Raw genomic sequence first — 24,456 nt, 5'->3', positions numbered from 1 at the left:
TTCATCTTTCTGTGCCTGGCTTATTTCACTTAGCATAATGTCCTCCAGGTTCATCTGTGCTGTAACAAATGACAGGATTTCTTTTTTTATGGCTGAATAATACTCCACTGTATTTATAAACCATGCCTCTTTATCCATTCACCAGTTGACAGACACTAGATGTGGAACTTTGTCAGCATAAGAGAATTTTAAAATTGGAACTAATATCTTGGAGGTCATCCCTTCTACAGCCTCATTTTATACTTGGGGAACTACAACCATAGATGAGATCATGGTCATATACCAGGGCCAGACTGCAAACACAAGTTTTTGTTTTGTTTTCTACCTCCATTCAGTACTCTGTCCATTACTTAAAGAGGCAGTGACCTTTGGAAATTAAAACATAAAGAACACTAATCTGTCAACAATCTTCTGCTCTGAGTGCATGATTAGGTTTCTATTTTATATGGATACCAAAAAAGCAGATTTCTTTGTTATGTAAATATTACAGAAATATAAATTATTTATATATATGTTTACTTTCATATATCTAACAATAAAATTTTAAAGCATGTGAAAACCAACTCTTCTGGAAATGACTAAAGCTTTCTCTTAAATCAGGTCAAATTCCCAATTTCTAAAATATGGAAGAATAACATATAGAACATCAATTTCACTTCTAAACAAATTACACAATCTAGGAAATGTAGAGATAGAAGCATCAATTAACAAGTATCAGTTGTGAATTGCCAAAATAAAAAACACAGTCCCTACTACTTAATCTTGTTTCCTAAATTAAATGCCTTAAAGTATATGAACAAAATTATTAACTGCTAATTTTTTCAATGAGTAATCTTTCAAGGAACTAACAAAATAAATTGGAAGAAATGCTGCATACTCTATATACTTACTGAAGATTCATAACCTACTTTAACATACTAAAAGCGCTCACAGGATGTGAAATAAGGAAGTAAAGAAATCTTGACTTAATACAATGTTTAGAAGCTTCTAAAAAGGATTCTGATAACGATAGCACTTATTAATATTACACAGAACAAAGATTTCCAGATAACATTCTGGGTTATTGTTATGCAACTCTACTCTCATTTTGGGAGAAATGGTAAAAGAACTCATGTCTTTTGCAAAAGGATTCCTTTTACTGTCATAAAACTTGAAGGGAAAGCTTAGACAAGTTGTTATAATTGAGGTCTGGTGATTCATTCATGAAAAACAATTCACACCTATGGCTTTCCTCAGCTTTGCAGCAATTGAGGGCTAAGCACTACAAAGTAGAACACCAAACATCACCATTGTGTATACCAACATCAACTTCAATGAATTTCTGGGACTCATTCACAAAAGAAATAACTAGGCTTACAGAATTACGAGAGGTTAACAGAAAAATTTAGTTTACTCTTTTTCTTTTGGGCAGATCACCATTTTATTGTTTTCAATTGTGACACTAGAACTGCATTTCTATCTACATAAGCAAACATAGTACCTGTAAAGTTTCTCTGCATACATAGGCTATTTGCAATTCTGATAATGGTCCTGTAACTAGAAAGAAAAAAAGAGACCACATCGTTATACATTTGAATTCAACAGATTAAAAACATTTTAAAAATGACTAACAGTTATAAAATTTCTTCTGTATAAATCATTGGGTGACTTCTCCTCATGAGCATATATTATTCTTATAATCAGGAAACAAAAAAATAGTAAAGTTGAAAATTTTTAAATGTACTTTAAAAATGGAAGATTTAAAAGTACAATGAGGTTATCACCTCACACCAGTCAGAATGGCCATCAACAAAAAATCTACAAACAATAAATGCTGGAGAGGGTGTGGAGAAAAGGGAACCCTCTGGCACTGTTGGTGGGAATGTAAATTGATACAGCCACTATGGAGAACAGTATGGAGGTTCCTTAAAAAACTAAAAATAGAACTACCATTTAACCCAGCAATCCCACTACTGGGCATATACCCTGAGAAAACCATAATTCAAAGAGTCAAGTACCACAGTGTTCACTGCAGCTCTATTTACAATAGCCAGGACATGGAAGCAACCTAAGTGTCCATCGACAGATGAATGGATAAAGAAGATGTGGCACATATATGCAATGGAATATTACTCAGCCATAAAAGGAAATGAAATTGAGTTATTTGTAGTGAGGTGGATGGACCTAGAGTCTGTCATAAAGAGTGAAGTACGTCAGAAAGAGAAAAACAAATACTGTATGCCAACACATATATATGGAATCTAAAAAAAAAAAAAAAAGGTTCTGAAGAACCTAGGGGCAGGACAAGAATAAAGATGCAGATGTAGAGAATGGACTTGAGGACACGGGGAGGGGGAAGGGTAAGCTGGGATGAAGTGAGAGAGTGGCATGGACATATACACACTACCACGTGGAAAACCGATAGCTAGTGGGAAGCAGCCACATAGCACAGGGAGATCAGCTTGGTGCTTTGTGACCACCTAGAGGGGTGGGATAGGGAGGGTGGGAGGGAGACACAAGAGGGAGGAGATACGGGGATATATGTATACATATAGCTGATTCACTTTGTTATACAGCAGAAACACAACATTGTAAAGCAATTATAGTCCAATAAAGATGTTAAAAAAAAAAAAAAAGGAAGACTTGTTCTGTAACAACTTTGGACAGTGAAAATATTAAGCACCCATAATGTGCAAAAGCACAGTACTAGACATCACAGGATGTTCTATACAAAGCAATGGACATGATCTCAATCCTGAACAATTTTTTAAACAATAAAGCCCCCAAATGAGAAAAACATATATAATTAATTACAGTTACACACACAAGTTAGAGGACCATAAAGGGATCGATTGTTGAAATATACTAAAAAGCATCATATACTTTTTTTTAAAGTCAAGATATTATTTCCTTAGCATAATTCTTTACTATATCTATCGAAACAAGGAGCTTGATCCAATACCTTACCTAAGTATCCAAAAAGCAATTAGGTCACTTCTGACAACCAAATCTCTCCCTATGAAATATAAAATACTTCTGCAAGTACCCAACTAGGGGCTTTGGAAATACGCTTTCCAATATCATGAAAGAATATTTGAAATCCGGGGTGGTATTTGCTGACAGTGAAATCAAAATCAGATATACTTACATGTAATCTTTACTTAAGAAAATATTTTACTACATATTTTAATCACTGGTTCTCTACACCTACTCAGGAACATAGAATTTTGATTCACAGTAACTTGATGAAATAGGAGTAAAAGAAGGGAAACCACTTTATTAACAGGTATTATAAGTGTAGTTGTTCTTGATTATTATGCTATCTAATATATTATTTACAGGGATGAATACTTTTTAGATTCAGTTTAATTCAATAAATAGCAGGTTTAATAATGGAAAGCAGAAATTTCATAAAGAAATAAAATTAATGTCTCAAAACAATTCTTTCAATTTAAAAGGGTAAGTAGTAAAAAAAAAAATGCCCAATGCATAGTTTTATTAATCCATATCCTTGACTTCTCATTCTGTGAAAGTGTGGATAAAAATTATAAATATTGATATTAGATAAAAATTCTTCATATAAAAGATCATAATTCGTCATAAAATCATAGAAAAGAATTTTATTTTTTAGTATTTATTTAGGCTGCACCAGGTCTCAGTTGTAGCACGTGGGATCTTTAGTTGCAGCATGCGGGATCTTTTGTTTGTTTGTTTTAATTGCGGCATGTGGACTTCTTAGTCTCGGCATGCATGCGGGATCTAGTTCCACAACCAGGGATCGAACCCGGGGCCCCTGCATTGGGAGCACGGAGTCTTACTCACTGGACCACCAGGGAAGTCCCATAGAAAAGAATTTTAAACCAAGTGGCACAGAGCTGTTTTCTACCAATAATTTTTAAAAATCAACAACAGGGGTAAAATAAAAGAGAATAGTCATTCTAATATAGTATTATAAGGGAAAATTCAATTCAGAAAGTTGTCTAAATTAACATAATGCTAAATAAAATACTCCAAATTCTTAAAATTATATATTTTTAACACAAAAATATTATAGCAACAACTAAATTGTTTTCCTAGTTAGCAGCTTAAGTTATTACTAAGATAGACATGTGATTTGCTTTATGTGAGAGTCACCCTTTGCATTTCAATTCTAATTTACAAGGAAGTTTAGGCAGTTTTGTTTGTAGATAAAATACTTCCCTAGAGGCTACATAAGACTTCCTAGAGACTACGTCTGAAAAGTAAAATCTGGATTGTTCAAGTACTCTCCGATTTCTCAGTTCAGTCTCCAGCAATTTAACTGAATAACCAACAAAATATAAAATTTAGGTTTCTTTTACTTAATACTCCAGGAGCAGGACAGAAGAACAGTAAATCTATCTGTTAGTATCCCTTGTTAACAAGAAATGTCAAATAACAGTCATTAAAGTCAAAGTTTTAAAATGTGGAGTCTAATTAACAGTACCATGGTAAATATCTTGGAGTGATCCACCACCACAGTATTCCATACAAATCCACAGTTTTTCCCGACTAACATGAAAGAGAAAGAAAATTTTATTAGTTAGTAATTCTCAGCGACTCACATACTTTGAAAGGCTGTCACTCTTCAGCACACAAAGGTTTAGGATACATTGCAGGTTTAGGACACATTGCAGGTTTAGGATAGATTGCAACAGGAAATTGCCCCTGCAGTCTTTCTTCAGGATACAGAAAAGCATATTAATTTCAGCTTTGTTCCCACCTTAAGTGTTTTAGAATGTGATCAGTTTTATAAGCTAAAACACTTACTTGTAATCATTCATAGTATTTCATTAAGGTTGCCAGATAAGGTATAATGCATAAATGAAGCTGTCATTATTAATGTAAAAGAGTAGACAGTAAGAACACCTGAGAAATTTTAAAACTTCGGACAAATAATTTTTAAAATTTATATACAAAACAGCACTTACATGAAAGGGAGGGGGTGTGGGACCGAAGAAATATGAAATACAGAGTAGATGCTTTTGTGTTTTTTACCTGAGATAGCTCCCAAAGTAGGCAACAATGTTGCAATGCTTACATTCTTTAACCATAAATATCTCTTGCTGAATCAAAGAAAAATCATCTCCTGAAAAACAAAATGATAATAACTTGGTCACCATGTTACATTTTGTGTCTCTATCTATAGGAAGAAGGAAAACTTTACAATAAGTATCAGAGATGAGGAATTAGACATTCTTAATACTTTAATGGGAATGTACACTGGTACATTCTTTCTATAAAGCCAGAAGCCTTAAAAATGTATAAAATCCTAGAACTCATAATTTCACTTCAAAATTTATTTTCTTGAGATATGCAGAGATGATATTCTCTACAGTGTTACTTAATAATGAAAGCATGGTAAAATAACTTATGGTACAGTCATAGATATTACAACACAGTTAAAACATGTTTTTTTTTTTAAACATGTTTTGATACAAAAACATGTTCATGATATATTAAGTGAAAAAGGGATATCATATATATATTATATAAGTACATATATATATATATAGAAAAAAATGTCTCAAAAACATACAAAATGTTTATGTCTGGGTAGTAAAATTCAAAGTAACTTTGCTTTCTTCTTTTTTGAGTTGTATTTTCCAATTTGTCCACCAAAAATCTATTTGGGTTGTTTAACTAGAAAAAGTTATATTAAAATAAAATATTGGTTATTTATGGGAATTTTATGGTTAATATGGGAATACTGCCTAGAATGACACTGTCACCACCAAACTTCATTTTGCATAGAAACAGTGTTTTACTCCAGTAAAAGGAGTTTAGAAGTTGATAAAATGATTGCATTTGTATTATGTAAATGCAATATAATGAAGAAGAGCTCGAGGTCTGGGTTAGACATACCTGGATTCAAGTCCCGATTCAGCCATTCACTGGCAATGTAACCTTGGGCAATCTAACTCTTCTGAATCACAGCTGAATCCATTAAAGTATCATCTGAATTCATTCTACCTGTTTGGCTTCCCTATCTACCACTTTCCAGAAACATTCCCTATATTTTGGTAATACCAGTTGCTGGCCATTTTTGTAATAGATTCTCATGCCCCTAAGCTTCTGTTTATACAAGTCCCTCAGTTGGGAACGCCGTGAGAAAGAGTATGTAGTGCATTTAATACAATATTTGACACAATAAATGCAATAGCGATATTACTATATGTTGGAGGCAAGAAAGATACAAACAAAAGTGTTCCTTGTTAAGACATCACCATAAGATATTTTTTATTAGATAGTGTTTTGTAATGGTCTTTTGTAAAACAACATCAGGTTTAAAACCAGTGGTGTCCAGATAAGCTCTAGCTCTAACTTAAAGTCATCTTAGAATAACATACAAGGCCAAGAAGGAAAAACTTAGAAATTAGGCCTTAGATAAATAAACAAATAAAATTCTCACACAAATCAGAGTTATTTCCCCCTTATATTACAACTTTCAATTCAGAGCCAAAACAAAGCTTTAAATATTTTTCTATGCCATAAAATACCTTTTAAAAAAACCAGTCATTACTGATGTGGTTTATACATATATTTAATTTAGGTATGACACACCAAATTTATTTATAATCATTGTCACTCTTTTCAACAGTCCTTTCATGTTAACATTAATTGATAATTCAGTTAAATAATTTAGTGTTAACAATTTTAAAGAACTAGGTAAATCAAATAAGGGTACAATTTTCTAACAAAAATCTGAGTAAAAATCTTTAAAGAAAATTTAGCTCTTATTTGTAAAAATGGCAAAACCTGTTATCACATGAATGGTTACATATACCTTAAACATAAGTGCACAGTGGCAACATTTTACCATTAGAAATTTATTTCAGCAAGCACCAAACAGAGTTCTTAAAAAGTGAGGAAGAAAATAATTTCTTAATAATCTGCCAATAGGGACTTCCCTGGTGGCACAGTGGTTAAGAATCCACCTGCCAATGCAGGGGACACAGGTTCGAGCCCTGGTCTAGGAAGATCCCACATGCCACGGAGCAACTAAGCCCGTGCGCCACAACTACTGAGCCTGTGCTCTAGAGCCCGCGAGCCACAACTACTGAGACCTCATGCCACAACTACTGAGCCCACACGTCTAGAGCCTGCGCTCACAACAAGAGAAGCCACCACAATGAGAAGCCCGCGCACCGCAATGAAGAGTAGCCCCCACTCGCCGCAACTAGAGAAAGCCTGCGCACAGCAACGAAGACCCAATGCAGTCAAAAATAAATTAATTAAATTAATTAATTATTTAAAAAATAATCTGCCAGTAGAAGGGGATCAATGAAGATAATCCAAAATAGATGATAATTTCATGTTCCCCATTATCAACCGAGGCAGAAGTACGGGATAACTCCTGAAGATTACAGTAAAAAGCCTGCAGCAATGAAGACCCAATGCAGCCAAAAATAAATAAATAAATAAATTTTAAAAAAACAAAACAAAACAAAAAAACAACCTGTGCTCCCTACAATGGAAGCGCATAGTCCTAACCATTGGACTGCCAGGGAATTCCCTACCTAATCACTTTTAAATGTGCACAGAAGTCTTATATCTGAGCTGTGCTGAACAAATCTTTAGTTAAGTCTAGGATTTAGAATATATTTTCTCACAGGAGTAACTTCACAAATGGTGCCTAACTTCTTAATGATGTCTAAATTCTTAAACTGACCTGTAAAAGTCAATAATATGGCTGAATTAAAACTACGAGTAACAGACACTAATTCTTCAGGAAAATCAGCTGAGTTCCACACCACAACTGTGCTCCCAGTAGTAGCTGTGTGAGGTTTCTGCCAGGAAAGACAGGGTCTTGCTGAGACTGAGCGACAGCTTTTTATGATTGTAGCTAGAAGCTAGAATTCACAAGAACAGGTCATTAATAACTCAGGTGTTTGGGGACTGTGCCTTCTTTAATATATGCAACTTAGTGAATAAACTTCAGTTCTGAGTATGTTATTCAAATATCTATTTCACAGTATTGTCTTAAGCTTTAATGCAAACTGGGCAGAATCTTCTATGAACCGAAATTGTACCATGAAGCAGTTTTACATAAAGATAATATTTTGAAGTTCATCCTGAAAGGCAAGTAAGCTAAATAGTTATTTATCACAGATATAGCTATTCTTTGATGGCTTACATCAGCCTCATCAAAATTACTTGAAATTTGGATTCATTTCATTCTTCTGATTGGGTGATACCAGATCACTGTTACCTTTCACTGAGATACAGCATAAAATCCACTAAGTTCAGAGGCCTCAGGCCTGTAGGTTCCAGCTCTGTTGTTCATGCATAAATGGGTTTTGAGAAGCTATTTTCTCAAAAAAGAGAAGTTTCATTCTTCATACCCCAGGAGTCAACTAGAGTAGTTGAGGAACAGAGCCTCATATCTGCTGTTTTGACTATGTACCTGTTATTTTCACCTGAATGCCTTGCTAGCACCTTGAATTTAATACGCCTGAGGGTGCCACATCTTCTCTCAGACACCAATTTTCTCTTTGGACTTTCCTACTTGTGCTAATGGCACTTTTTTCTAAAGGACTAACCACTGCCAGCCTGACCACAGCCCTCCTAAGAGAATCCACCTCCATGCAGCAGGACCTACTGTGTGTGCCTTGTGGTTTTCTACTTGCTGAACGCACTGAGGTGGGACAAGTGACGTTAAAAAATGGGATGAGCCAATCACATTTGGTGTCTTGAAAACCTGAAGCATGGAAACTGAGTCAGTTGTTAGTTACAGGAGAATCACATTAAAAGTAGAATATTAGAATAAGAGCCATGAGTGACTGTGGCTAAGGTGCCTAGAAGTGTCCTACTAAAACCCTGGCTGATGGATATGTCCTTATATAGGAAGGGAAAAATCCACCAGAGACAGAATGTGTGGGTGTTTCTGCCCTTCTTCTCTGATAAGGGCAGCTGTGTGTTAGGGAACTCAACCTGACAGTCCTAGGAAAAAAACAAGTGGCCCCCCCCTTCAGCCAGAAAGGTGATCCATAGAGAAGAAAGAGAGACAGTAGCTCTTGTGTTTGAGATGGTATAGTGCAACCACTTCAGATTTTCAGTGTTTTTAAGACTGGCTTGAGCTCTGAGAGGTAGCTGTAAAAAAGAACTGAAAAGTGCAGTATTAGTTATAGAGTTCTATATGGTTTGTTTGCTTGTTTATTTATTACATTTGGCTGTGCCGGGTCTTAGTTGCGGCATGCAGGATCTTTGTCACCACGTTCGGGATCCTTAGTTGCAGCATGCGGGATCTGGTTCCCTGACCAGCAATCTTACCTGGGCCCCCTGCGTTGGGAGTGCAGAGTCCTAACCACTGGACCGCCAGGGAAGTCCCTCTAGATGGTATTGACACAGGGATTTATGTTTTAAATTTTTTTGAAAAAACCACTGTATTAGGGTTTGTTTGGCACATTCAGTGATCCCAGCCTTCATCACAGTGTTTCAAGGCTAAAACTCAGAGACAGATTTGCTAATAATAAGGGTAACAAGCACTACAAGATTCTGAAGACCAAGTTTTAAAGGTGGACAAACTCTACCGCTGTACATTGTTCCTAAGCCATCTCCTGTCTAGCAGCACACGGCAACCCTCAACTACAATTTTTAACTGAAGTAGGAAGCCCATTCCCCAAAACATTCTACTCTATAAGATACGGCCTTAGTATCTGGGGTCACTCTGGAGTCTGGTCTTTGCTTTCAACTTCTTAGCTCTGGATACAATTAGCCAATGCCAGTGTTTACTTAGCTACCAGTTGCTTCTGCTACAATCAGTCCATCAAAATAGCGTTAAGTTAGACTCTAATAATGCCACACTTAAGACATTTATAAAAACATAATAAGGAAAGAGTAGAAGTCGTGGAAGGTAAGAGACTGGAACTGTAGGGCCTTTTGATACTATTGGCAAGTTGACATAAAGGGCTTAAGTGTTCCCACTCTGGGAATGAACTGAAGTAAGCTGGTTGCACCCCTCGTGTATAATAAGGGTCCTTTGGATTACACTTGGATTCAATATCCTCTTAAGGGTTTTGGTAATCAAATGGGTCCTAAAGAACAGTACTTGGGAAATGACTAAAAGCAATATGCCTCTCAGATTTTAACAACAACAACAAAAAGGGTCCTAGGTATTAAAAATCTGATTGTGGCAAAATGAAAGGCAGCCATACGATTCATCATATCCCTCCCTGAAACAATATGGTAGTAGAGCATGAATTTAATACTGAGGTTAATTAATTAAACCAATATCTATAACTACATAAATAGCTGCTGACCTAGATCAATTTAAAGGGCTTAAAGAATGAGCCATAGTGTGGAACAGTCACTTAGTGCTTCAAACAACAGGGCAGTTTGCAGCAAGAAAAGGACAATCCTAATTTCTGGAATGCCTGTCCCAAGACATAAAGGGAAACGGCATCATTATGAGGCCTAAACCAAAATCAGAAAGTCATCTCTGGAGTTGCTGCATCGTAACCCCAGCTGACTTTCCAACTGCAACCAATTAAAAAAAAAAAAAAAGGATCCTGGCAACTGGAAAGCGAGTATCTGGGAGGAGGCTGAATAACTCCCAGGACCCTGGCAAAGTACTTACTACTATGTCTTCCTTTCCAGCAAAAGAGGAGCAACTACCTTACTGAAATGTGGCCTATGATTAGAATGCCAACACAGCATGGACTAAAAAATAAACAAAATCAGAGCAAGGAAGAGATTAAATCCAGAAAGAACTGCTGATTTCTATGGAATATAGTCAAAGGTAGAGTAGACTTTCCGGACATCCATTTTATGGATGTTAGCCCAAGAAGAACCAAGCATAACAACTGATAACCAATGTCATATTCCGGATCTCTGAACTTGGCTATAAGTCTTTGAAAGGAATCCTTTGGACTGCACCAACTAATTTCTAGTACTAGTATTCTCCATCAGACATTTCTAAGCACTCCATAAAAATAATAAAAAATTATCCTGAGATAAAGAAGAATCTTGGGGGCTTCCCTGGTGGTGCAGTGGTTAGGAATCCGCCTGCCAATGCAGGGGACACGGGTTCGTGCCCCGGTCCAGGAGGATCCCACGTGCCGCGGAGCGGCTGGGCCTGTGAGCCACAACTACTGAGCCAGCGCATCTGGAGCCTGTGCTCCGCAACGGGAGAGGCCACGACGGTGAGAGGCCCGCGCACCGCGATGAAGAGTGGCCCCCCGCTCGCCGCAACTGGAGAAAGCCCTTGCACAGAAACGAAGACCCAACACAGCCAAAAATAAAAAAAATAAAAATAAATAAATTTATAAAAAGAAAAAGGAAGAATCTTGGAATTTCAAAATCAACTTTCAAAAAGTATTTCACAAATAACCCCACTCTCATACACACCTTCAAAAGCAGGCTAAGAAAAGACGATGGATGGGTATTTCATAGTAAAGGAAATATAAATGCCAATAAACTTATAAAGGATGCTTATTCTCAAATTAAAGAAACGCAAATCAAAGCTATTTTTTAATCCCATCAGTTTTGCAGAAGTTTTACAATTCCCAGTAATATATATTTTGGAGACAGTATTGAGAAACATATTTTCAAATCTGCTTGTGAAAATGAAAAACTGATCATGCTTTTTGGAAGCCATTTGGCACTATTAATCAAACTTTATATACCCAACAACACATACAAAGATGTTCACTGCAACACTGATTCCAACAGCAAAAAAATGTGGAAATAACCTAAATGTGTATCGATAAGGGATTAAGTGAATGTTACCTCTGTACAACAAAATACTCTGCAGCTATTAACAAGAACAAATAACAGCAATATATGGTAACATGGAAAAATGTTCAAACACTTGTAAAGTGAGAGGACAAAAAAAGAAGTCTGGAGAACAATATATAGAAAATGTCTGGAAGGAAATGGAAAAAAATAGTAGTTACTTCTGTGAGAGGGAAAAAAGACTTGCAGCCAGGAGAACTTATTTTCCACTTCAAACCATTCTGTGTTGGTATGATTTAAAAAACAAAAACACCATTAACAGTACTTTAACAAAAGATAGTACTCTAGTCTGAACATCTTTTTCTGTCAACTAGGTCATTTAAATATTTTTTCTTTTACTAGTAATTACTGAAATGTATGGATAACTATCTACTTCTTATTTTGTGATTTCTACTGGTTCCATATTCTATACTTCTTTTTTCCTGTCTTACCTTCTTTTAGATTGAGTTATTTGTTGTTGTTTGGTTTGTTTTTGTCTTTTTTTTCCTCCACAACCAGTTTGGAATTGACACCCTCTATCTCTATTCTTCAGAAGTTACGCTAGAAATTTTAACGCACATACTTTCCTTGGTAAAGGTTACGCATAATTCATATCTTTATTCTCCTCTCAAATAATACAATAACCTTAGAATGCATTAACTCTATTACCCCTTCCCAACTCACCTCCTATTGTTGGTCAGAATTTTACTTCTTTTCTAGAACCTCACAAAACATCATCTTCATTTTCATTATTATTTTATATAGGTGTATCTTCCTTTTTGAAGATTTACCCATATATTGGGTTGGCCAAAAGGTTCATTCAGTTTCTTCGATAAGATGGCTCTAGTAGCACTTAGTTGTCTCTAACTTCATTCAGAACAATTTTGTTAGACTGTATGTGACAGCTGTCATATCAGCGTGCATTTACAAAAAGACATCAAAATTGGTGAATTTTTGTGTAGCCATTTTAATATTGAAGTTGGAAGAAAAAAAGCAACATTTTCGGCATATCATGCTTCATTATTTCAAGAAAGGTAAAAACACAACCAAAACACACAAAAAAGGTTTGTGCAGTATATGGAGAAAGTGCTGTGAGTGAATGAATGTGTCAAAAGTGGTTTGTGGGGGAGACCTTCAAGACGGCAGAGGAGTAAGACGTGGAGATCACTTTCCTCCCCACAAATACATCAAAAATACATCTACATGTGGAACAACTCCTACAGAACACCTACTGAACGCTGGCAGAAGACCTCAGACCTCCCAAAAGGCAAGAAACTCCTCACGTACCTGGGTAGGGCACAAGAAAAAAGAAAAAACAGAGACAAAACAATAGGGATGGGACCTGCACCCCTGGGAGGGAGCTGTGAAAGAGGAAAAGTTTCCACACACCAGGAAGCCCCTTCATTGGTGGAGACGGGGGGTGTGGCGGGGGGGGAAGCTTCGGAGCCATGGAGGAGATCGCAGCAACAGGGGTGCAGAGGGCAAAGCGGAGAGATTCCCACACAGAGGATCGGTGCCGACCAGCACTCACCAGCCTGAGAGGCTTGGCTGCTCATCCGCCGGGGTGGGCAGGGGCAGGGAGCTGAGGCTCGGGCTTCAGAGGTCAGACCCCAGGGAGAGGACTGGGGCTGGCTGCGTGAACACAGCCTGAAGGGGGCTAGTGCACCACAGCTAGCTGGGAGGGAGTCCGGGAAAAAGTCTGGACCTGCCTAAGAGGCAAGAGACCATTGTTGGGCTTCCCTGGTGGCGCAGTGGTTGAGAATCTGCCTGCCAATGCAGGGGACATGGGTTCGAGCCCTGGTCTGGGAAGATCCCACATGCCACGGAGCAACTAGGCCCGTGCGCCACAACTACTGAGCCTGCGCGTCTGGAGCCTGTGCTCCGCAACAAGAGAGGCCGCGATAGTGAGAGGCCCGCGCACCGCCATGAAGAGTGGCCCCCACTTGCTGCAACTAGAGAAAGCCCTCGCACAGAAACGAAGACCCAACACAGCCATAAATAAATAAAATTAAAAAAAAAAAAGAGAGACCATTGTTTCAGGGTGCACGAGGAGAGGGGATTCAGAGCACCACCTAAATGAGCTCCAGAGACGGGCGCGAGCTGCAGCTATCAGCATGGACACCAGAGACGGGCATGAGATGCTAAGGCTGATGCTGCAGCCACCAAAAAGCCAGTGTGCAAGAACAGGTCACTATCCACACCTCCCCTCCCGGGAGCCTGTGCAGTCCACCACTGCCAGGGTTCTATGATGCAGGGACAACTTCCCCGGGAGAACACACGGCGTGCCTCAGGCTGGTGCAATGTCACACTGGCCTCTGCCGCCGCAGGCTCACCCCGCATTCCGTATCCCTCCCTCCCCGTGGTCTGAGTGAGCCAGAGCCCCCTAATGAGCTGCTACTTTAACCTGTCCTGTCTGAGTGAAGAAGACGCCCTCAGGCAACCTACACTCAGAGGCAGGGCCAAATCCAAAGCTGAACCCCGGGAGCTGTGCGAACAAAGAAGAGAAAAGGAAATCTCTCCCAGCAGCCTCAGGAGCAGCGGATTAAATCTCCACAATCAACTTGATGTACCCTGCATCTGTGGAATACCTGAATAGACAAAGAATCATCCCAAAAGTGAGGCGGTGGACTTTGTGAGCAATGATATATATATATATATTTCCTTTTTCTCTTTTGCCGTGTGGCTGACAGGGTCTTGGTGCTACGGCCGGGTGTCAGGCCTGTGCCTCAGAGGTGGGAGAGTCGAGTTCAGGACACTAGTCCACCAGAGACCTCCCAGCTCCACGTAATATCAAAAGGCGAAACCTCTTCCAGAGATCTCCATCTCAACACTAAGACCCAGCTCCACTCACCGATCAGCAAGCTACAGTGCTGGACACCCTATGCCAAACAACTAGCAAGACAGGAACACAACCCCACCCATTAGCAGAGAGGCTGCCTAAAATCATAATAAATTCACAGACACCCCAAAACACACCACCGGATGCGGACCTGCCCACCAGAAAGACAAGATCCAACCTCATCCACCAGAACACAGGCACTAGTCCCCTCCACCAGGAAGCCTACACAACCCACTGAACCAACCTGAGCCACTGGGGGCAGACACCGAAAACAACGGGAACTACGAAACTGCAGCCTGCAAAAAGGAGACCCCAAACACAGTAAGTTAAGCAAAATGAGAAGACAGAGAAACACACAGCAGATGAAGGAGCAAGGTAAAAACCCACGAGACCAAACAAATGAAGAGGAAATAGGCAGTCTACCTGAAAAAGAATTCAGAGTAACGATAGTAAAGATAATCCAAAATCTTAGAAATAGAATGGAGAAGATACAAGAAACGTTTAACGAGGACCTAGAAGAACTAAAGAGCAAACCAACAATGATGAATAACACAATAAATGAAATTAAAAATTCTTAGAAGGAATCAATAGCAGAATAACTGAGGCAGAAGAACGGATAAGTGACCTGGAAGATAAAACAGTGGAAATAACTACTGCAGAGAAGAATAAAGAAAAAAGGATGAAAAGAATTGAGGACAGTCTGAGAGACCTCTGGGACAACATTAAATGCACCAACATTCGAATTATAGGGGTCCCAGAAGAGAAAAAGAAAGGGACTGAGAAAATATTTGAAGACATTACAGTTGAAAAATTCCCTAATATGGGGAAGGAAATAGTTAATCAAGTCCAGGAAGCACAGAGAGTCCCATACAGGATAAACCCAAGGAGTAACACGCCAAGACACATATTAATCAAACTATCAAAAATTAAATACAAAGAAAAAATATTAAAAGCAGCAAGAGAAAAACAACAAATAACATACAAGGGAATCCCCATAAGGTTTAACAGCTGTTAAAAGGATCATACACCATGATCAAATGGGGTTTATCCCAGGAATGCAAGGATTCTTCAATATATGCAAATAAATCAATGTGATACACCATATTAACAAACTGAAGGATAAAAACCATATGATCATATCAATAGATGCAGAAAAAGCTTTCAACAAAATTCAACACCCATTTATGATAAAAATCCTCCAGAAAGTAGGCACAGAGGGAACTTACCTCAACATAATAAAGGCCATATATGACAAACCCACAGCCAACATCGTTATCAATGGTGAAAAACTGAAACCATTTCCACTAAGATCAGGAACAAGACAAGGCTGCCCACTCTCACCACTATTATTCAACATAGTTTTGGAAGTTTTAGCCACAGCAATCAGAGCAGAAAAAGAAATAAAAGGAATCCAAATCGGAAAAGAAGAAGTAAAGCTGTCACTGTTTGCCGATGAGATGACACTATACATAGAGAATCCTGAAGATTCTACCAGAAAACTACTAGAGCTATTCAATGAATTTGGTAAAGTAGCAGGATACAAAATTAATGCACAGAAATCTCTTGCATTCCTATACACTAATGATGACAAATCTGAAGGAGAAGTTAAGGAAACACATCCATTTACCACTGCAACAAAAAGAATAAAATAACCAGGAATAAACCTACCTAAGGAGACAAAGGACCTGTATGCAGAAAACTATAAGACACTGATGAAAGAAATTAAAGATGATATAAACAGATGGAGAGATATACCATGTGCTGGATTGGAAGAATCAACATTGTGAAAATGACTATACTACCCAAAGCAATCTACAGATTAAATGCAATCCCTATCAAACTATCAATGGCATTTTTCACAGAACTAGAACAAAAAATTTCACAATTTGTATGGAAACACAAAATACCCTGAATAGCCAAAGCAATCTTGAGAAAGAAAAACAGAGCTGGAGGAATCAGGCTCCCAGACTTCAGACTACACTACAAAGCTACAGTGATCAAGACAGTACGGTACTGGCACAAAAAACAGAAATATAGATCAATGGAACAGGATAGAAAGTCCAGAGATAAACCCATGCACATATGGTCACCTTATTTTTGATAAAGGAGGCAAAAATATACAATGGAGAAAAGACAGCCTGTTCTATAAGTGGTGCTGGGAAAACTGTACAGGTACATGTAAAAGAATGAAATTAGAACCCTCCTTAAGACCATACACAAAAAGAAACTCAAAATGGATTAAAGACCTAAATCTAAGGCCAGACACTATAAAACTCTTAGAGGAAAACATAGGCAGAACACTCTATGACATAAATCACAGCAGGATCCTTTTTGACCCACGTCCTAGCGAAATGGAAATAAAAACAAAAATAAACAAATGACCTAATGCAATTTAAAAGCTTTTGCACAGCAAAGGAAACCATAAACAAGACGAAAAGACAACCCTCAGAATGGGAGAAAATATCTGCAAATGAAGCAACTGACAAAGGATTAACCTCCAAGATATACAAGCAGCTCATGCAGCTCAATGTCACAAAAACAAACAACCCAGTCCAAAAATGGGCAGAAGATCTGAATAGACATTTCTCCAAAGAAGATATACAGATTGCCAACAAACACATGAAAGGATGCTCAACATCACTAATCCTTAGAGAAGTGCAAATCAAAACTACAATGAGATATCACCTCACACAAGTCAGAATGGCCATCATCAAAAAATGTACAAACAATAAATGCTGGAGAGGGTGTGGAGAAAAGGGAACCCGCTTGCACTGTTGGTGGGAATGTAAATTCATAGAGCCACTATGGAGAACAGTATGGAGATTCCTTAAAAAACTAAAAATTGAACTACCATACGACCCAGCAATCCCACTACTGGGCGTATATCCTGAGAAAACCATAATTCAAAAAGAGTCATGTACCACAATGTTCATTGCAGCTCTATTTACAATAGCCAGAACATGGAAGCAACCTATGTGTCCATCAACAGATGAATGGATAAAGAAGATGTGGCACATATAGGCAATGGAATATTACTCAGCCATAAGAAGAAACAAAATTGAGTTATTTGTCGTGATGTGGATGGACCTAGAGTCTGTCATGCAGAGTGAAGTAAGTCAGAAAGAGAAAAAGAAATACCGTATGCTAACACATATATATGGAATCTAAAAACAAACAAACAAGAAAAATGGTTCTGAAGAACCTAGGGGCAGGACAGGAATAAAGAGGCAGACGTAGAGAATGGACTTGAAGACACGGGGAATGGGAAGGGTATGCTGGGACAAAGTGAGAGAGTGGCATGGACATATATACTACCAAATGTAAAATAGATAGCTAGTGGGAAGCAGTCGCAGAGCACTGGGAGATCAGCTCGGTGCTTTGTGACCAGCTAGAGGGGTGGGATAGGGAGGGTGGGAGGGAGGGAGACTCAAGAGGGAGGAGATATGGGGATGTATGTATATGTATAGCTGATTCACTCTGTTATAAAGCAGAAGCTAACACACCATTGTAAAGCAATTATAGTCCAATAAAGATGTTAAAAAAAAAAAATTGGTTTGTGGATTGGAGAGCTGGAGAATGCTCCACCGTTGGGTAGACCAACTGAGGTTGACAGCGATCAAATCAAGACATTAACTGAGAACAATGAATGTTATACCACGTGGGAGATAGCTGACATACTCAAAATATCCAAATCAATTGTTACAAATCATTTGCACCAGCTTGGTTATGTTAATCTCTTTTATGTTTGGGTCCTACATAAGCTAAGCAAAAAAAACCTTCTTGACTATATTTCCACATGAGATTCTCTACTGAAACATAAATAAAACGTTCCATTTTTAAAACAGATTGTGATGGGCGATGAAAAGTGGATACTGTACAACAATGTGGAACGGAAGAGATCGTGGGGCAAGCAAAATGAACCACCACCAACCACACTAATGGCTGGTCTTCATCCAAAGAAGGTGATGTTGTGTATATGGTGGGATTGGAAGGGAGTCCTCTATTATGAGCTCCTTCCGGAAAACCAAATGATTAATTCCAACAAGTACTGCTCCCCATTAGACCAACTGAAAGCAGCTTGTGACGAAAAGCGTCCAGAATTAGTCAGCAGAAAACACGTAATTTTCCATCAGGGTAACGCAAGACCGCATGTCTTTTGATGACCAGGCAAAAACTGTTACAGCTTGGCTGGGAAGTTCTGATTCATCCACCATATTCACCAGACATTGCACCTTTGTATTTCCATTTATTTCGGTCTTCACAAAATTCTCTGGAAAAAATGTCAACTCTCTGGAAGACTGTAAAAGGCACCTGCAACAGTTCTTTACTCAAAAAGATAAAAGTTTCGGGAAGATGGAATTATGAAGTTGCCTGAAAAGTGGCAGAAGGTAGTGGAACAAAAGGGTGAATACGTTGTTCAATAAAGTTCTTGGTGAAAATGAAAAATGTGGCTTTTTTTTTTTTTTTAACTTAAAAACCAAAGGCACTTTTTTTGGCCAACCCAATATATCATTTTCTTTGCTCTTCCTTCCTTTTTGCATCTTAGACTTACCAATTGGGATCATATTCCTTCTGCTTAATGTTTATCTTTTAGAATTTCCTTAGTGAGGGTCTACTTGTGCCAAACACATTGGTTTCTGTCTGAAAATGCCTTTACTTTGCCTTCATTACTGAAAAATATTTTCATTGATAGTCCTTCTCTTTCAGCTCTTTGAAGATATCCACTGCCTTCTTCCTTCATGGCTTTTTAAATCACTGTTAGTCTTAATAGTCCTTCTATGTAATGTCATCCTTCTCTTGATTTCAAGGTTCTTCTGTCTTGAGTATTCTGCTGTTTCACTATGACATACGCGCATGCACATTTCTTTTTATTAATTCTGGCTGGAATTCTTAAATACCTGGTATTTTCTATCAGTTCTGGAAAATTTTTCAACATAAATGTTTCAAATATTGCCTTTGCCCAAGTTAACAACATTTAACTTGCTATATCTACTGAATTTTAAATCTATAATTATTTTTCATACCTAGAAGGCCAATCTGCATAGATATTTCAAATCTGCTTCTTTCTTTTGTTTATTACCTTTCACTCATAGCTTCAAATCACTCTTTTATTTATCTAATTTTGTCATATATAGAGTATGTAATTCCAAAATCTGATGTCTTCATGAGTCTGTTGTTTCTGCTGACTCTTACTCAAGGCACCTTGTGTCTTCTGCAATTTTTGACTCCGAGCTCTTATTTCTTAGAATTTTATCTATGTGAATTCTTTGAAGCGTGAGTTAAAGGTGAGAGATTACATTAGCTTCTGCTAGGTGGCTGGATGTGCTACCCTAGGAGATATTTATTACTAAAAAACCAATGTTTTTAAAGCCAAACAAATAGCGTGACTGCAATTCAAGACAAGCATTACTTTTTGTAGTCCCTGGTTGGGGGATGGGCTAATTTATTCCTAGTTTTCCCACGTAAAAGGCCTTTGGGGGTGGTCCAGCTTTCTGTAGGATAGTGACTTTTCACCTAGGATGGGTCTTGGACTTTGTCTCCTATCCTTTATGCCCGATGTGAAGGATCTAAAAGGCAAATCACAATTTTATTTGGTTGTAAACAGTTTCCTCAAGATTTAAGCCTGCCTCAATACCTTGGCCATTTCTCCAGGTTTTAGCATTTCATTATTCCTTACTTAATTCCAAAACACTCAACTGCTTTGTGTCTCAGTTTCCTCATCTACAAATGAGGATATAATAAAATCACAGAGAATTACTTTGAGAATTAAGTTAATATTTCTAAGATATATATAAGTACCACGTAAGTGTCTGTTGTTATTATCACTTCTACTGCACTGGTGTATTTCAGAAGATTAGAAAAATTTAAATTCATCACTTTGTGTTTTGGTTTTTTTTTTCCAGCAATAGTAAATTTAGATAAGGTAACTGGCTATTGAGCAATTAAAAAGAGAAATCTAATCAATTATTTTATACTATAGCTTTTAACATGTCAATTCTGAAAATGGAGAACTGAGTAAAGCTATATGTTGTTGCTTATATTATGAGGAATACAAAACAAACTCCTTAGGACAGCGAAAAAGTACTTTTTAATTATTATTAACTATTACATAAAATTAAGGGGGTCCTGGAACCAGGTCCCCATGGATACCAAGGGATGACAGTATATCCAGACTCTTCATTTTCTCAACACCTTTGCTGCCACCTTGGTCTAAGCCACTTGAACCCTAGCATGAATTATGGTCATGATATTCCTGCTTTAGACCTTGATATCAACCTCCCCTATTTTCTCCCTACCACTCCGTACACTATGTTGAATCTGTTTTTAACACAGCAACCAGAGCAATCCTTCTGATACTAAGGTAAGATACTACACTATGTTGCTCACAACTTTCAAAGGTTTGCTGTCTTGCTCAGAATAAAATCCAAGGTCCTTTCGATGGCTGAAAAGGCCATATCTGATCTGGCCTTCTACTTCCTCTCTGATCTTATCTTCTGCCACCCTTCTGGTTCAGTTTAGAAACACTGGGCTTTTCATTTTCAAGCATGCCAGACACACTCTTGCTTTAAAGCTTTTATCCTTGCTGTTCTCAGTGCCTGGAATGCTGTTCTCTTAGGTATCCATTTGACCTGCTCCCTCACTATATCCATTTCTTTCTTCAAATATTACTTCATCAGAAGTAAAAATCATTTAAAAGGCATCCAAATTGGAAAGGAACAAGTAAAATTATGTTTGCAGATGACATATCTTATTATGTAGAAAACTCTAAAGATTCCACCAAAAAACCTGTTATAACTAATAAACAAATTCAGCAAAACTGTACAGTTGACCCCCGAACAACACAGGTTTTTGAACTATGTGGGTCTACTTACATAGGCATAAGTGAGTGATACTTAACATAAAATTAACAATGTGTTAGTTTTCTTACTATTTTATAACTTTGCTTTCAAAGAATTACACTACTGTACCCTGTGCCTCTCTCCCTCATAAATGGACAAAGTACATATCAGCTTACTATCACAGGTAAATGGTTTTTAAAAAAAAATGTAACAGTGTTTTCAAGACTGTATTACATAACTTTAATACTGTCTGCTATAAAAATTTTATGATTCACTCATCAGTGTATAGGCTAGGCTACTATGAAGCAACTGTACTGATTACACTAGGCTACCATAAAGCAATCTTATTGCTGTTTCTTCACTATCAATGCATGAATCGTTATACCTGTAAATAAAGATAAAACTCTTTCTCACATTATCTTTTCATTTTTTATGTCTAGGGTTAGAAATACATAAAACATCTGCAGTGTTTTGTACCACAAAAGAGAATATTTGGAGTTAGAGTCTGCCATACAGAGTGAAGTAAGTCAGAAAGAGAAAAACAAATACAGTATGCTAACACATATATATGGAAACTAAGGGGGGAAAAAAAAAAGGTCATGAACTTAGTGGTAAGATTGGAATAAAGACACAGACCTACGAGAGAATGGACCTGAGGATATGGGGAGGGGGAAGGGTAAGCTGTGACAAAGTGAGAGAGTGGCATGGACATATATACACTACCAAACGTAAAATAGATGGCTACTGGGAAGCAGCCACATAGCACAGGGAGATCAGCTCGGTGCTTTGTGATCACCTAGAGGGGTGGGATAGGGAGGGTGGGAGGGAGGGAGATGCAAGAGGGAAGAGATATGGGAACATATGTATATGTATAACTGATTCACTTTGTTATAAAGCAGAAACTAACACACCATTGTAAAGCAATTATACTCCAATAAAGATGTTAAAAATAAAATAAAATAAAATAAAATAAAAACTTTTCACAAGAAAAAAAAAGAATATTGATGTCATTATTGATGACAATTCATCTTGTAAACAGATGATGTAAACTTACAGTATAGATAAATATGGTACAATACTCTATTTTCTCTTCCTTATGATTTTCTCTTTTTTTCTTGGAATGTGCATTTTATTTTTAATTTTTTAACTTTTTATTTTATATTGGAGTATAGCTGATTAACAATGTTGTGATAGTTTCAGGTGTACAGCACCTTATGATTTTCTTAATAACATTTTCTTTTCTCTAGCTTACTTTATTGTAAGAATACAGTATATAATACATGTAACATACAAATATGTGTTAATCAACTGTTTATGTTATTAGTAAGGCTTCTGGTCAACAGTAGGCCATTAGTAGTTAGCTTTTGGGGGAGTTGAAAGTTATACTTGGATTTTTGATTGCACAGGGTGTTGGTGCCCCTAACCCCTGAATTGTTCAAGGGTCAACTGTAAAATACAAAATCAGTGCAAAAAAATCAGTTGCATTTCTATACACTAACAATGAATAATCAGAAAGGACATTAAGAAAACAATTCCATTTACAATAGGATAAAAAAAATACTTAGGAATGAACTCAACTGAAGAGGTAAAAGATTTTTACACTGAAAACTACAGAACATTGCTGAAAGAAATTTAAAAAGACACAAATAACAGAAAGATAGCCCAGGTTCACAGATTAAGAGACTTAATATTGTTAACATGTCCATACTATCCAAAGTAATCTACAGACTCAACACAATCTCCATCAAAATCCCAATGGCATTTTTTTTAGAAATAGAAAAGAATCATCCTAAAATTCATATGGAATTTCAAGGGAACCCAAACAGCTAAAACCATTTTAAAAAGAGGAATAAAGTTGGGGGACTCACACCTCCTGATTTCAAAACATAATACAAAGCTACAGTAATCAAAACGGTGTGCTACTGGCATACAGACATACAGACCAATGGAACAAAACAGAGAGCCCAGAAATAAACCCACATATATATGATTTTCAACAAGGGTGTCGAGACCATTCAATGAAGAAAAGACAGTCATTTCAACAAAAAGTGTTGGGAAAACTGAATATCCTCACACAAGAGAATGAAATTAGATCTTCATCTTACACTATATACAAAATTTAACTCAAAATGGATTAAAGGTCTAAATGCAAGACTCAAAATTATAAAACACCTAGAAGAAAACATAGACGGAAAGCTTCATGACACTGGATTTGGCAATGATTTATTGGATATGACACCAAAAGCACAGGCAACAAAAGCAAAAATAGACAAATGGGACTACATCGAACTTAAAAATTTTTGTTCATTGAAGGACACAATCAACAGAGTGAAAAAGCAACCTATGAAATGGGAGAAAATATTTGCAAACCATGTATCTGATAATGGGTTAATATCCAAAATATGTAAAGAATTACTACAACTCAACAACAAGTAACCTGATTAAAAAATAAGCAAAGGACGTAAAAAGACATTTCTCCAAAGAGGGTATACAAATGGTTAACAAATACATAAAAAGATGCTCAACATTACTGATCATCAGAGAAATGCAAGTCAAAACCACAATGAGATACACCCATTAGGAAAGCTACTATCAAAAAAAAAGAGAACAAGTGTTAGTAGGGATGTGGAGAAGTTGGAACCCTGATACACTGTTGGTGGTATTATAAAATGGTGCAACCACTATGGAAAACAGTCTGGCAGTTCCTCAAAAAATCAAAAATAGAACTACCATACAATCCAGTAATCCTATTTTTCGGTATATATTCAAAAGAACTGAAAGAGGATCTCAAAGAAATATTTGCATGCCCATGTAAGTGGGCACTATGAATATGTATATTCCTAACAGCACTATTCACAATAGTCAAGAAGCAACTCAAATGTTCATCAACAGAGAAATGGAGAAATCAAATGTGGTATACACATACAATGGAATACCATGTAGCCTTAAAAAAGGAAGGAAATCCTGTAACATGCTACAACATGGATGAACCTTGAGGACATTACGCTAAGTGAAACAAGCCACTCAGAAAAGGGCAAATACTATATGAGCCACTCATATGAGGTA

The 24,456-nt window shown here is 37.3% G+C and overlaps 1 protein-coding gene across 4 annotated transcripts in view; it reads right to left on the bottom strand.

Moving 5' to 3' along the window:
• Positions 1-24,456, bottom strand: part of MAP4K5 (mitogen-activated protein kinase kinase kinase kinase 5) — a 143,480-nt gene that overhangs the window by 78,428 nt on the left and 40,596 nt on the right. For 3 of the 4 annotated variants that reach the window (XM_068545603.1, XM_068545588.1, XM_068545597.1), the window contains exons 4-6: positions 4,996-5,086; positions 4,445-4,509; positions 1,481-1,536 (exon numbers count right to left, since the gene is read on the bottom strand). In XM_068545603.1, coding sequence (XP_068401704.1) covers positions 1,481-1,536; positions 4,445-4,509; positions 4,996-5,086 — 212 coding nt within the window. Of the gene's footprint in view, positions 1-1,480; positions 1,537-4,444; positions 4,510-4,995; positions 5,087-24,456 lie in introns of those variants that run through there. The other variant, XM_068545609.1, reaches the window with a different exon arrangement.

Source organism: Eschrichtius robustus, chromosome 1 (genome assembly GCF_028021215.1).
Source record: "Eschrichtius robustus isolate mEscRob2 chromosome 1, mEscRob2.pri, whole genome shotgun sequence".
NCBI classification, from domain to species: Eukaryota; Metazoa; Chordata; class Mammalia; order Artiodactyla; family Eschrichtiidae; genus Eschrichtius; species Eschrichtius robustus.
The sequence above is the reverse complement of the archived record's forward strand: the minus strand, read 5'-3'. Positions and strand labels throughout refer to the sequence as shown.